The sequence below is a fragment of the Lemur catta genome, chromosome 11, assembly GCF_020740605.2.
Source record: "Lemur catta isolate mLemCat1 chromosome 11, mLemCat1.pri, whole genome shotgun sequence".
Lineage (NCBI taxonomy): Eukaryota > Metazoa > Chordata > Mammalia > Primates > Lemuridae > Lemur > Lemur catta.
Window position 1 is genome coordinate 10876855 of NC_059138.1, and position 14753 is coordinate 10891607.

General features: G+C 39.5%; 2 protein-coding genes across 2 annotated transcripts; both read right to left on the minus strand.

Annotated features, from left to right (window-relative positions):
• Positions 1–981, minus strand: TAS2R4 (taste 2 receptor member 4). The gene has a single exon (XM_045565256.1). It carries the CDS (start codon positions 938–940, stop codon positions 47–49), a length of 894 nt encoding a protein of 297 aa, XP_045421212.1. The 5' UTR covers positions 941–981; the 3' UTR covers positions 1–46.
• A 12173-nt stretch (positions 982–13154) lies between these two features.
• Positions 13155–14105, minus strand: TAS2R3 (taste 2 receptor member 3). The gene has a single exon (XM_045564134.1). The coding sequence runs from the start codon at positions 14103–14105 to the stop codon at positions 13155–13157; it is 951 nt and encodes a 316-aa protein (XP_045420090.1).
• Positions 14106–14753: the final 648 nt, after the last annotated feature.

A 14753-nucleotide genomic window follows, 5' to 3' on the forward strand; every position in this document is an offset into this window, starting at 1 on the left:
TCGTGAGGTGAGGTGACTCCAGACAGTGCTTACTGTTGAAATTCCACTATTTGTTGAAACAAAGAATCTTCTTTGCTTTTGTTTTCAGTTTAGGATGTGTGATAATAATGAGAATAGAATGTCCTGGAGAGTAAAGGTTGGCAAAAATCATACAAATGGATTTGGTCCCCACATCCAACCCTGCATTAAAAGGGAGATAATGGACCAGGTTAGCAACACAACATGGAATGTAGAGGATGAGGAAATAGATCATCAGCTTCATAGCACCTACATGAGCTTCAGAATGGGGATCCCAAAAGCCAGTGGCATTTCTCTGCATGTTCTGTATATGTCTCCTCAAGGAATGGATTAACAAGGAAGCAGAAGTCACATTAATAATCAGCTGGAGAAATGAGCTCAAGACCAAAGAGGTCACCAAAGACAAGATGCCTTCATCAAATAATGTGCCATTTCTACTAGCCACAAGTTCAGAAAAACGTGATGTATGGCTGAGCACACCATACAGGAGACTGGTGAAGGCAGAAATCAGCACACAGGCCAGCAGCAACTTGGAGATCTTTGGGGAGATATTTCGTTTCAGCAAGAGAAACACTGCATGTTGGAAGTTAGTAATCTTCACACAATACAAGCTGTTGAGCAAAGTCACAAACCAGAGACTGCTAGAATCCAAAAACATCCAAGAAAACATAAAAAAAACAGACACGAAGTCTGACCTTTTACCATGTGAAGAGAAGAACCATGTAATATTCAGTAGAAACAATCCCAGCATAAGAACTCTGGTGATGCTCAAGCTGAACAGGATCCTATCAGAAGAGGAGATTCTGTGGCTCTTGACCCATGTTTTGTAATTGACCACTGTAATAAATAGACTTGTAATGATTCCTACAATAGTAAAAATAACTGAGAGAATAATAGCAGAGAAATAGAATACCTGAAGCATCTTTACTCACTGAGGATTCAGCAGTTGTGATGCTGATGGTGGGGGCAGAAGAAATACTGAAATGTATAAGCAGGAACCAGTATCCAGCCAGGAAGGATGGCTCCTTTTTTATTTTTCACCAGGATGGAAAATCACCTATTCATGGTTTAAGAGCCAGCTGCTTTTACTGAGATGCAAATCTTCCAAGGATTGCATTACTATTTCTTCATTCATATCCTGTTTTCCTTAGAAATGCCTAATTAGAACAAGCCTAGGTGAACTTGGGAGTCCACTCCTCCAAGAGCAGCAGTACTAGAAGGAGGAGTCACAGCAGGCTCCAAGGACTTCAGATCCAAATTAGAGCACTCCAGTCCAGCATTGTTTCTGTCACTGTTTCACGGAAAACATAGTTTTTCTTCATAGCAACCCCAGAATATGGTGGGACTCCCCATGCCTCACTCCTACCCACCTACCTCCCATCCACATATCCATGGATTACCGGGATCCAACTTCTCTCTCCCCTGTAATCTGTTGCTGCTGCAGCCATTTTCTCCAACTGTCATTCTGTTCATGCCAACGCCACTCCTGTAATCCCTGACACCTACAGTGATTTACAGTTATCTAATAGATCAAGTTCAAGGACCTGGTACCTTCTCAAGGAAGCCTTTTTCAGTTAATCCCATCCTTTCATGATGATTCCTTTGCTTTGCATTCTCTATCTTCATACATAGATTTGCACCATAATCATTTGCTGTGTTCTATTTTTGCTTAGAAAAAAAATGTCAGCCCTTTCATATGTTTCCTTTACAAATCTGGGTTTATGTTTAGATCACATGTGGCTATTTCCTCTTAGGCATTTAACTGTCAAAGTACCCTGGTATGATATACATAATAGTACTTTAGTTGTAGTTTTGCAGGACAAATAGCTAGGCATATCATTGCCTGATTTCTCTGTAATTGCTCAGATAGTAAAGGGAACACTATGCCTGGCAAATGATATTATGAGGAGCCATAGGTGAGTGCAAAAGAATAGCATCTCTTATCTACTCTAGCAGTTGAGTGAAATAGAGGTGCAATCCTGGATGCAGCCACATATATGTTACCAAGTCAGCATCAACGTACAGCATAAAGTCCTATTACCAAATCCAAATATGAATAGATAAGAAAAAGGAACTAGGATATAATGATAAACAGCTCTAAAAAAAGGGGACTAAATTCATGAAACATTTTAAGACAGATGACAGGAAAGCTAGCCTGGAGGAATTCCCTGAGCTGGAGCCTAGGTGCTTAGAGAAGCTTTTTACACAAAACTAATGGCACTGACAGTGGCATGCCCAGGTCAGTTGATCAGGCAAACACCGAACCAGCAAGGTCATAACTAAAGGGAAAATTATAGCACAGATTTCCAATTAATTATCTATCAAATACATGATTGTATTAAAGTAATCAAGTTGAAATATTACACCACATTTAAATAGGATAAATAATATAAAGAATTCCAAATATGGATTGTAAGGAAACTCAATGAAATTCAAAAGAAAATGGAAAACTAACTCAAAGAAACCAAAAAACAATTCAGGAAATGAATGAAAAATTCACTAAAGAGACAGACATATTAAAGAAAAACCAAGTAGAACTTCTGGAAAGGAAAAATTCATTTAAGGAAATACAAAACACAGTGAAAAGTTTTAAGACTGGACTAGACTGGGCAGAAGAAAGAATATCATAGCTTGAAGACAACTCTTTCATATTAACTCAGTCAAAAATAATGAATAGAGAGTTAAGAGGAATGAACAAAGCCTAGGAGAATTATGGGATTATGTAAAATGGCCAAATATATGAATCATAAGCATCCCTGAGGGTGAAGAAGAAAATGCACAATGGCTGGAAAACCTATTTGAGGGAATAATAGAGGAAACTTCCCTGGGCTTGCTAGAGATTTAGACATCCAGATACAACAAGCTTAACAAACACCTGGGAGACTGATCACAAAGAGGCAATCACCAAGACACACAGCCATCAGACTGGCCAAAGTCAACATGAAGGAGGATCTCCTGCAAGCCATAAGGAGAAAACATCAAGTAACTTACAAAGCAAAACCCATCAGGCTAACTGCAGACTTCTCAATGGAGACCTTAGAAGCCAGAAGGGATAGGGGCCCCATCTTCAGTCTTCTCAAACAGAACAACTGCCAGCCTAGAATTTTGTATCCTGCAAAACTAAGTTTCATAAATGAAACAGAAATAAAGACCTTTCCAGACAAGCAAACACTGAGAGAATTTGTCAAGACTAGACCTGCCCTGCAGAAAATACTCACAACTGCATTATACATGGATCAACACGATGGTCACACAACAATGTAAAACCACCCAAAAGCTAAAGCTCAGAGCTCATATAAAACAATAGTACAAGAGGTAAAACAAAGCAATAAAGTACTACCCAACCAAATGAACAGAACAGCATCCCACATATCAATTCTATCAATCAATGTGAACAGTTTAAATTCCCCTCAAGAGACATAGGCTGGATGAACGGATTAAAAAAATATAATTCAAGTATCTACTATCTCCAGAAATATATATAACTCACAAGGACTCTTATAGACTCAAGGTTAAGGGATGGAAAAAAATATTTCATGCAAATGGCAATCAAAAGAAAGTAGGTGTAGCCATTCTTGTATCAAATAAAATCAACTTTAAATCAACCATAGTAAAGAAATACAAAGATAGTCATTGTATAATGGTTAATAATTCAACAAAGAAAACATAACAATCCTAAATATTTATGCATCTAACACAGGAGTACCCAGATTCATAAAGCAAACCCTGCTAGGTCTAAGCAAAGAGATAAACAGCAGCATCATAATTGTCAGGGACTTCAACCCCACTGACAGAACTGGGCAGATCATCCAAGCAGAAATAAATAAATAAACAATGGACTTAAATGTGACTCTAGAACAAATGGACTTAATAGATATTTACAGAACACTTTACCCAAAAACTACTGATTACACATTCTTCTCATCAGCACATGGAATATTCTCCAAGATTGATCATATTTTAGGCCACAAATCATGGCTCAATAAATTCAAAAAATCAAAATCATACCATCTATCTTCTCGGATCACAGTGGAATAAAACAAGAAATCAACACCAAGAGAAACACCAAATTTTACACAAAGTCATGGAAATTAAACAACCTCCTACTGAACAATTATTGGATCAATGATGACACTAAGATGAAAATCAAAAGATTCTCCAAACTGAATGACAAAGGGGACACAAATTATCAAAATCTGTGGAATTCAGCAAAAGCAGCCCTAATGGGAAAATCCATAGCCTTAAATGCCTACCACAAAAGGATAGAAAGGTCACAAATTAACAATCTAATGGCACATCTAAAGTAAGACATAAGAAATAAATGTTCCAAAAAAAGGGGGGAAGTACAGTTTAGACAGTAATAGATCCCATCTTGAGTGGGATATGCCAAATTGTTGGGTTCTCAGTAGCAGAAAGTACTATAATTAATTTGTGGTCAGGTTGGCTAGCATGATCAGTGAGTAAGCTGGTTCTGTTAGAAGTTATAGGAAAAGGGTTAACAGAACCCTTTCTTTCTCTGCATGAGAATTTGACCTTCAGTTAAACTTTCTAACTCTGTTCTCCTTGTCAGCCTGATAAGAGTGAGAACATCAAGTGTGTTTTTAGGCCAAGGAAAAAAAAAAAATCCCTAATTGGCATCTTGACTGGAAGGAACTATAAGTGAACTATAAATATCTTATAGAGACTCCACGCATTAGGCTTCCCTAAGTATGGTGACTCTTCTCATGTGTGTGTTCCTTCACATGACCCTAGAAGCTATGTCTATGAAATTATTAGAAGAGAAATTGTCTCCTTTTGGACATAAAGCTTTTAATTTAGGACAGCTCCCACCCTTACACTAGTGTGGATCTCTTCTCCTTGCACCTGAATTGTATGGCCTGCAGCAAGGACTCTGCAAAAGAGGAAGTCTTGACACTGCCCTGCTGGTAAGCTGGGTCCCTAAATGATATCCATCTGGACAGGCTGGTGCCACAGTGGCCTAAGATAATCTCGTAAGTCTGAATATTTATTAGAGCCCAAAAGACCCACTGGCAGGCATTGCAGCCATGGGTCCAAACTCTACTACTTGACAGATCTGTAGGAGAAGCTTTAAGGCAAACAGTCAAAGCAAAAGGATGACACTTAGCTCCTTTGATGATGTTCTGAAAAGTGAAGTCAGTCATCATGAATAAGCAGGAATTTAAAAATTTGAAATTTTTTCAAAAGAATACTACATGAAGTTTAGGAAAGTGAAGAAAACTTTCATTTCTTGAGTATTTCAAGTGTTTATTGCATTCCCAGCAGTGCACCAGGTATCTTATATCAGTTAATCCTTAAAATAATCCTAGGAGGAGGATATGGTTATCCCCGTTTATAAGTGAGGAAAATAAAGATCAGAGAAAGTAACTGTCTAATATCATAGCAAATGTCTTAGTACATTCTGTGCTGCTATGACAGAATACCACATACTAGGTAATTTATAAAGAAAACAGATTTATTTGGCTCACAATTCTGGAAGCTGGGAAGTCCATGAGCATGGTGCTGGAATCTGCCTGGCATCTAGCAAGGGCCTTCTTGCTGCTTCACAACATAGTGGAAGGGCAAGAAAGCATGTGTGAGAACAAGAGAAGAAAGAGGGTGTTTTTCTGTTAAAGCTTTGGCTAACGTTCTCAAAACACTCTCATTATAAGCAGATGTTATCATTCTTTAGCCCTCCAGAAAGGCAACAAGCAAAATGCTTTTGGCATCTCGAAAGACTATTGCCATAACCTTTGCTCTTAACTGATCTGCTTTTGCTTTGACTGGACCACATCTATTTCTTGGCAGCCATTGACAGAAAAACACCCAGCAAAGCTTTACTAAAGAGTCTTTCTTGGCCAGGCGCAGTGGCTCACGCCTGTAATACTAGCACTCTGGGAGGCCAAGGCGGGAGGATCGTTTGAGCTCAGGAGTTCAAGACCAGCCTGAGCAAGAGTGAGACCCATCTCTACTAAAAATAGAAAGAAATTAGCCAAGGCGGGAGGATCGTTTGAGCTCAGGAGTTCAAGACCAGCCTGAGCAAGAGTGAGACCCATCTCTACTAAAAATAGAAAGAAATTAGCCAAACAACTAAAAGTAGAAAAAATTAGCTGGCATGGTGGCGCATGCCTGTAGTCCCAACTACCCTGGAGGCTGAGGCAGGAGGATTGCCTGAGCCCAGGAGTTTGAGGTTGCTGTGAGCTAGGCTGACGCCATGGCAATCTAGCCCGGGCAAGAGAGCAAGACTCTATCTCAAAAAAAAAAAAAAAAAAAAGAGTCCTTCTCCACCATAACAATATCCTGCTTATCAAACAAGGCCAATTTTGTGAGAGCTTTCAATGGGAAAACCTCCTTATAGTCCTGATTTGATTTCTTCAGACTTCATTTTGTTACTTAATCTTAAAAAATCTGTAAAGTGTACCCATCTTTTTTCAGTTAACAATGTAAAAAAGATGGCACTGACATGGTTAAATTCCCAGGGCCCTCAATTATTTAGGGATGGACTAAATGGCTTGTATCATCACTTACAAAAGTGTCTTGACCTTGATGGAGCTTATGTTGAGAAATAAAGTTTATATTTTATATTTTTATCTAAAAAAAAAAAAGAGGGACCAAACTTCTGCAAACCTAACCTCTCCTGTGATAATGGCATTAATCTGTTCATGAGAGCACAGCCCCCATGATCTAATCATCTCTTAAAAGACCACCTCTCAACACTGTTACAGTGGCAATTAAATTTCAACATGAGTTTTGAAGGTGACATTTAAACCATAGAAGCAAATCAGTGGCTAAGCTGGAAAGTCTTTCTGAGACTAAGCTCTACTACACTAGACTGCCCCTCATTGGTTCTTTCATTCAATAAATAGTTATCAGCCAGGCACTATGTAGGGTGCTGGAGAAATAGAGGAGAATCACCCACAGCACACCCTGCTTTCAAAGAATACAAAGAACAGTGGGAGAGACAGACAAATAGCCAATTAGAGAACAGAGTTTTAGGTGCTATAATATGGAAAAACAAAAAGTGCAATGGAAGCTTTCAGGAGACACACTTAATATAGCCCTGGGGGTTCAGGAAAGGCTTCCTTGAAAAGATACATAAACTCAGTCTTGAAATATGCAAAGAGGTTACCCAAGAAAAAAGATAGGGTAGGAAGGAAAGAGATACTGAAAACAGAATAGAACTCTACATGCAGACTCAGAGGTGACAGAGCATGTAATGGGTTCAGGAAACAGAAGAGTGGAGGGGTACAAAGAAAGGAAGAGAAGTGGTGAGAGATGAAATTGGAAAGATAAATCACAAAGTATCTATGCCATCGTAGGTACACATAGTAATGTGATCAGAGGCAAGTACCTTAAGAAAACACAGAATACGTGCACCTTACTTGAAAGAGTCAAAGAAGGCCCGGTCTTGAAGAATAAGAGGAGTTAACACAGCTGATGTGTGAGAAAGAGAATTCTAGGCAAAGAAAGCAGCGTATGTAACAGTTAGCAGCAAGAAAAGTATGGCATACTTGAGAACTAGTAGCTCAAGATTCTTTTGAAGAAGTAAGGAATGAGAAGATAAAAGTAGGAAGGAAAATAGGGGCCAAATGATGAATGGCTTTGTGTAGCAAGTTAAGGAATTTGGACTTTATCCAAAGCAATGGAGAGCCATTGCAGGACTTTAAGAGGGGGAGCATTATTACCATATTCACTGTATAAAAAATACAATGCAAGTAATGTAGAAATGCTTTGCAGGAAGGAGATGGAGTTGGAAACAGAAAACTAGTTAGAATCCTGTTGTAGTCACTCTGATAGGTTGAAAAGCGTGGAAATGGAGACCAGGAGACATTTGAAAGAAATGTTTTTTAAGTATAACCAAAGAGATCTGGTGGCCAAATGCATATTGAGGTTATAGAAGAATTTAAGATGACTTCCAGAATTCTGGTGCACTAGAACACATACACATATTTATACATGCATGTCTTTTAGTGAGTTTCTGTATGATCTGTACTAGTAATAAAGAGCTTATTTAAATAAGAAAATGTGTTCATTCAGGCTTTCCAAAAGTACAGGATGAAATGGGATTAGACAAGCAAGAGACTTTAGGTGGGAGGGAACCAGAGGAGGTTAGTGGAGTATTCACATAGCAAGGTAGGTCTGACAGCTGTAAAAGGGAGGGGAAAGGAAGAAGAATTGGGCAAGGAGAGTCCTAAATTACAGCACAATTCCAAGAAACGTTCAACCAAACTGATGGAGAGTACTTGGGCCAAAACTGTTGGAGGAGTCCCATGTCTCAGCAGAACAGACCTGCCTTAGTACTCCACAGTGCCCCATCACTGGCTGGGAAAAGCCTGTAGGAAGTGTGGCCCTGCAGTTGTGGACTCAGCAGCTGGAACCATCAGTCAATTGTGCCCCCACAGCAGAGACGTGAGCCATGCACTTTCATGGCTGCTACAAAAGGGGGCTGGAGACAAAGATCACCTGTGCCAGTACCCTCTTGTGATAGAATAATTCCTTCATTATATCTGAAGCATCTGTTTCAATGATGCTTGTTTCTGTTTCTTTATTACATACTAGATGTGATGTTTTTGAGAACAGGAACTGTGTCTAGTACAGTGCTTGATACAGAGTGAGTGTTAAATGTCTGTGGGAAAAAATGGATGGACTGGAATCAAGGTAAGCCAGAATCAAAAAGGAGTGAGAAATGTGTTTAATCCTGGAATATTACAGTAGCGTTCAGGAGCTAGCCAAACTCATCCCTTTATCAAAAAGATCTGCTAGCTGCACAATAAGGATAAAAGCCTTTGCAACCAAGAAAAATTAGTTCAGAAATCTTCCCTCTCTGGCTACGAATACTCTACTTGGCAACAGATGAATACTAAGGCTGGATAGAACATGCCCAGGAAATTCCACTGATGAACTTCTAAAAATATACTTTTCTGGGTGTTAACCTGGAAATGTTGCTCTGGCAATCAGCCAAGTTCCACCAAGTCAGAATGACAAGTTAATTGTAGTGGAGTCAACAAAATTAATCACTCTACAAGTGCAAATGTGCTGAGGAAAAAAAATCAGATTATTTATTTCATCTATAATGGATACGATTTTTCTCCTGCGTCCCCACCTGCTGGTTGGGGGTAGTGTTTTGATCCAATGATATAATCAGTGTCCTTAAAATTTTTAGTCTCTTTAGATATAAAAACAAAAATCTCTAAGACATCCTCTCCACGCCATGCTTCTCTCCTTTAACCACAGTCCAGGTATATGGGGAGAGGGCTGAGATTAACTCTACCTCATGGCACCAGAGAAGTGTCTGTATTCTTCACCTCAGTGGCCTTGTCTCCTCTGGCTTCCAGGAAGAGGTCCTCTGTGTGCCGCAGCCTACAGGCTGAGTCTGTACCTACGGTTTGCTCCCACTGACTACAGACTAGGAGCTTTTAACCAGTCCTCAAAGTGGGGGAAAATCAGGACTCTCACCTGCCCTACTTACAGTCTCTTTCTCTCTCCCTCTTCTCTTTCCCTCCACCCTACGGGGGCTGGAAGGAGTAGGCTTCCCCTTACCTCATGTTCTCTCCCACTGTCAGCAACAACATGCTTTCTGGATTCACCACCATAAGAAAAGGACTCTATAGGTAGATACTTCAGGCTTAACCTTGACAGTAGCAAATATTTCTTGTGCATTTACTATCCTTTGGTTGTTAAAATGCTTTACATACATTGTCCTATTTAATCCACACACCAATCCTATGAAGCATACATATTTTCTAGTGAAGTCCAAGGAAGTTTAGAAACATGCCAAGGATCATGCATCTAGTAAGTGGTGGGGTCACTCTAGAACTAACATTCTAATGCTGGACTATATATAGCTGTGCTATATATTTTTCTAGTTCAGCAAAATATAGAAACACCAGAAAATAAAATATAATTGTTATCAGCAGTTGCTGGAGGTTATAAGGTCACTTTTGCATTCTTAAAACAGAACCTCTTACAGAATTAAATAAATAACATTGACTTTCCTTTCAACCTATCCCAAATCAAAAAAATCACAAACATAACTTTAAGATCCCCTAGGTAGCCCTGCTCATCTACTTTTGGAAAATATAAGGAAAATTTCACAATGTAAAGAGCATTGGCAAGCATTGAAATTGTTTGAGAAACATTGGAACGTTTATATGGTTTGTTTTCACTTACCATCCTCTTGAACCCAAACTACTAAAGCAAAACAAAATAAATAAGATGGCACGTACCAGGCTTTCTCGAAACTGAACCTAAGACATTAGGTAAATCTATCCCATGCCCTAGGATTCAGTGAGGAGCTGTCAGATCAGGCATTCTCCCTTGCGGATTTGGAAGACCATAACCTCTCCAAAAAAGCCAGACTTCCCATCATTGTGCCTCATGCAACAGGTGAGATTCTGTTCCTCAGCAGCTCACCCACCACCGAGACCTCTACTCCCACCCCCAACTTTGATTAATGGCAGTCCACATATGGCTGAAGTAACATAACAAAGTCTGAGGTTTTCTAGGAGTCACCTCCAAATTTATCTGAAAGAAGGAGTTGGGAATGGGTTGAAGTGGGGATGCCACATTTCCTCTCAGGCAACCAAATCGGCTACATCAGACTCCGACTCAGAGAATTCTGTACTTTCCATGAACACTACTGGTGCCAATAAAATGAACAGTAGTGGTAATATCATCATGTTCACTGAGCCATATCTAAATCTGTTAAGTCAGGGAAGCATTTAATGGTGCCACAATGGGAACAGAAGAGAGGGATCACTATAAAGGTTAGTTGAAGGCACTAATAGCCAAAGAACACCCAAGTCAAAACCTCTAGTGTGATGTTATGTTGAATTAAAGGGAGAAAAATCCCAACACCTAAGCCACTAGACAGAATCAGGAGTTAGGGTTAGGGTTAAAGGACCATAAGGTGAGAGTTAGGCAGAGAAGTTGTCAAAGTAACAAAAAATAGAAACAAGTGTTCAAGAGTGGGTGAGGCTAAGTTAAAGAGCACGGAGTCACAGTAGACAAAGCAGATGTCAATCAAGACAGCACAGATTTCCATAGTTAAACTCCCTTATGCTGAAAAGACGCACAGATTTTTATTAATTGTAGAACTATTATGCAGGGGAAAATACCAATTTTAGAATTCTTATATTTTAGTGAATTATAAATGAATCTTAAAACATTCTTTAAGTTTCAGTAGATACCTTTTCTAAAGTGAAGTTTAGGTGGCGTCAGAATTAGGAATTTTCCTACCAGCTTCAAAAGGCAAAGTATCACTTTAGAAGCAAACCAAAGACCAAAAGACATTTTATTCCTGTAATTTTAGAAATGAATATATAAATCCCAAAACAATCCTAAAATTAATTTCTGGTTACATATGACCAAATGCCCAGTAATGTGGTAAACCTTCATCCTATGTCAAAATATATCCCTTTTCACAAAATAACAACCACAACAATAACAATATTTATTATTTACTCCATGTAAGACTCTAAGCACTTTTCATGTTAACTTACTCATTCCTTCCAATAATCCAATCAAACAACATACTATTATTATTTCCATTTTACAAACAGAGAACGTGAAAGAGAGAGCTTGAGAAGCTTCCCCAAAGGCTGGGCGCGGTGGCTCACGCCTGTAATCCTACCACTCTGGGAGGCCGAGGTGGGTGGATTTTTTGAGCTCAGGAGTTCAAGACCAGCCTGAGCGAGACCCCGTCTCTACTAAAAAAAAAAAATAGCAAGAAATTATATGGACAGCTAAAAATATATATAGAAAAAATTAGCCCAGGCATGGTGGCACATGCCTGTAGTCCCAGCTACTCGGGAGGCTGAGGCAGGAGGATTGCTTGAGCCCAGGAGTTTGAGGTTGCTGTGAGCTAGGCTGACGCCACGGCACTCACTCTAGCCCGGGCAACAGAGTGAGACTCTGTCTCAAAAAAAAAAAAAAAAAAAAAAAAAGAAGCTTCCCCAAGGTCACCCAGTTCGTAAGGGCCAGGGCCAGGGTTTAAACACAGGCTGTCTAGGCTGTCTGGCTTTGAGGTCCACATTTGTAGCCACAACACTCTATCTCTGAGATCTCCATTAGTGCCAGAAATCCGGATTCAGAAATTCTATGTGTTCTAACTGAATATGCTCACAAGTTTGAGAATTCTTCATGATATTAAATAATAATATTCTCATTGACTTATCAAAATTGTTCAATTATAGAAAATAAAAGAATGTCTGTATACTTCTATTTAAATAAAATTGATTAAACTTATAAAAACTGCTTACATTATATTTGATAAGACTCCATAATTTTAAAGTCAGACATGTATCTTGTTAAAAAAAAAAAACTGCTTGGGCTTTTGCCCAATCTATTAATTAAAAAAAATTTGCTTGTAAATTTACTTTAGCAAAACGATCATGAAATATAAGACTGGGACCTAGAATCCAAGATTCTTGACTTTCATTCCACTATTTTTGTCATTACACAGTGGGTTTATGGAAACTGGAATCCTATGGGCATTGCTGTTGCTGCATAACTCAATATTAGTTGCAATAATAACCTTCACTTACTGAGTACGTTACACAAAACACTGTGTTAAAAATGTCAACACACATTATCTCATGAATCTCTAATACCCTGTGAAATCTATGTTATAGTCCACATTTTAAGATGAGGGGAAGAGAGGATCATGCAGCTATTAAAGTAACTCACTTGAGGCCAAAAATCTTGGAAAATTGACAGAATCAGAATTCAAACTCACATCTACAGGACTGCAAAGCTTTGGCCCTTTTCCTCAAGTCTACCACATAATTTTATTTACATCAGTTAATCACTGTTAGTATCAAATTTAAGAAACTAGTAATCAGACTCATTATGGTAAGGTGATTATTATTAAAATACAGCTCCATGTCTATATAGTGAGTGTTCCAACTACGTTGACATTTCCTTAAAACTACTTTATTCCTTACCACCCCTGCAAAACAACCACAGAAAGAGACCATGAGAAATGTGGCTTTCATCACGGTACGGGTCCCCAGGTGGGACCAGGGCAAAGCAGTCAGTATTTCTCTCCTACAGAACTGGTACCATGGGTGGTCAAAGAGTCCTGTAGTCTTGGGCCAGGCTGAGGGACTCCTGGGCTCCACCCCATTCCGTCTACTACTCTATGGGGAAAAAGGTCCCCTGCACCCTGGCTTCAGATGACCAGACTCACACTGGAGCATGTCCACAAATGTCTGCTTCAGCTTTTTGTTCCCTAGAATGAGAATAAATGAGTGGGCAGCAGGATAAAACATTACAATTATTTCACAAATCATTACAGTCACCTTATTATTTGGTAGGAAATGACTGGCTGATGCAAGTAAAAAGGCAAGAAAGTAAAATACAAAGAGAAAGAAAAGGGAGAGGATGATTTTGATGGCCCTCTTGTGGGCCTCGGTGCTTGGATCTCTGGAGCTTGTACCATTTTGCTGCATCTGCCGCGTGTGCCTCCCCAGGGAGAGGAGGAGTAGAAGGTAGGAGGCCAGGGACACAATTAAGGGAGGGAGGTTCCACAGAGTCCCAAGAACATGCATCAGATAATATTCATTTTTCTTCTTTCTGAAGTGTTCAGTCACATTCCCTGTTCCATTAATTCCTCTGAGTGCAGAATTGATCTTAAATTCATTGAACAGAGACATGGTACTACCACAGGTTAAGAGCAATGCACCCAACATCATCCACACAACCACCCTGGAAACTCTCCACTTGAGCCAGAGGAATGTAGAGTGGGAGAAGCTGGCAATTTTCAGGCAGTAAAGGACACCGAGACAGGTGGCAAGCCAAATGTTCAGACTGTTTGTAAATGTCCAGAAAATATCAATAATTTGCATTACAATCTCTGAATCACGTACTTTGGAAGAGGACACTAATAAAAGACTATCAGTGAAGAGAATCCACAGCAGAACAATACTCAAGAGGGCCAGGATGGTGATGATGAAGTCAAACAAAGAGATTCTCTTGTTCTTGAACCAGCTGCTACCATTGACCAACCCAATGAAAACATTCCCCAGAAGTCCCAGAATCAATTCAGTAACAGCCATAACCAGGAACATGCCCTCAGCAAACCCCAACATGTCAGCAATTAGCACTGATCTTTGTTCTTTCTGTTGATGTATATAATCTCCTTCTTGATTTGAACTATTTCTCTGTGAATCTATCCCCTCTACCTGTTGCTTCACTGTACCTGTCTCTTGTCTCTGCCCAATTTAATATGTTGTACAGCACAGTTCAGTGAATCCTCTCTGGCTCTTTCAGGTTAGTCTGTCCTCTGCACAGATGACATGGATTGTCACATTCTGTCTCTGATCCTAAACTCTCGGCAGCTCTTTGCTAAAATGCAAATAGAGTGGTGTCCAGTGTCACAGAAAAGGAAGAGATCTGGGTTACCAAGAAGATGAAGGACTTGGTCTCAGTTTCAAAGGGAGGGTTCTGAATCACCCAGAACAGAAAGGTAAACTGTCACCAAAAGAAAGAAACACAGAATCACTCGGAAGAGTGAAAAGTCTTGATTCTCAGGAGAGAGGACTCAGAGACACAGAAAAGGGGAAATATCAGAATTCCACCCTGAGGCATGATTCATCACCCGGAGGGAGGTTTAAGTGCATAAAATAAAACATGTTCAGCGCTAGTCCTGGATTCGAATTAAAAGGCATGCCCCTTGGAACATGACTTACATGTAGGAGCTCCAAGTTCTTCATTAGTGAGTCATATCATCACAAATT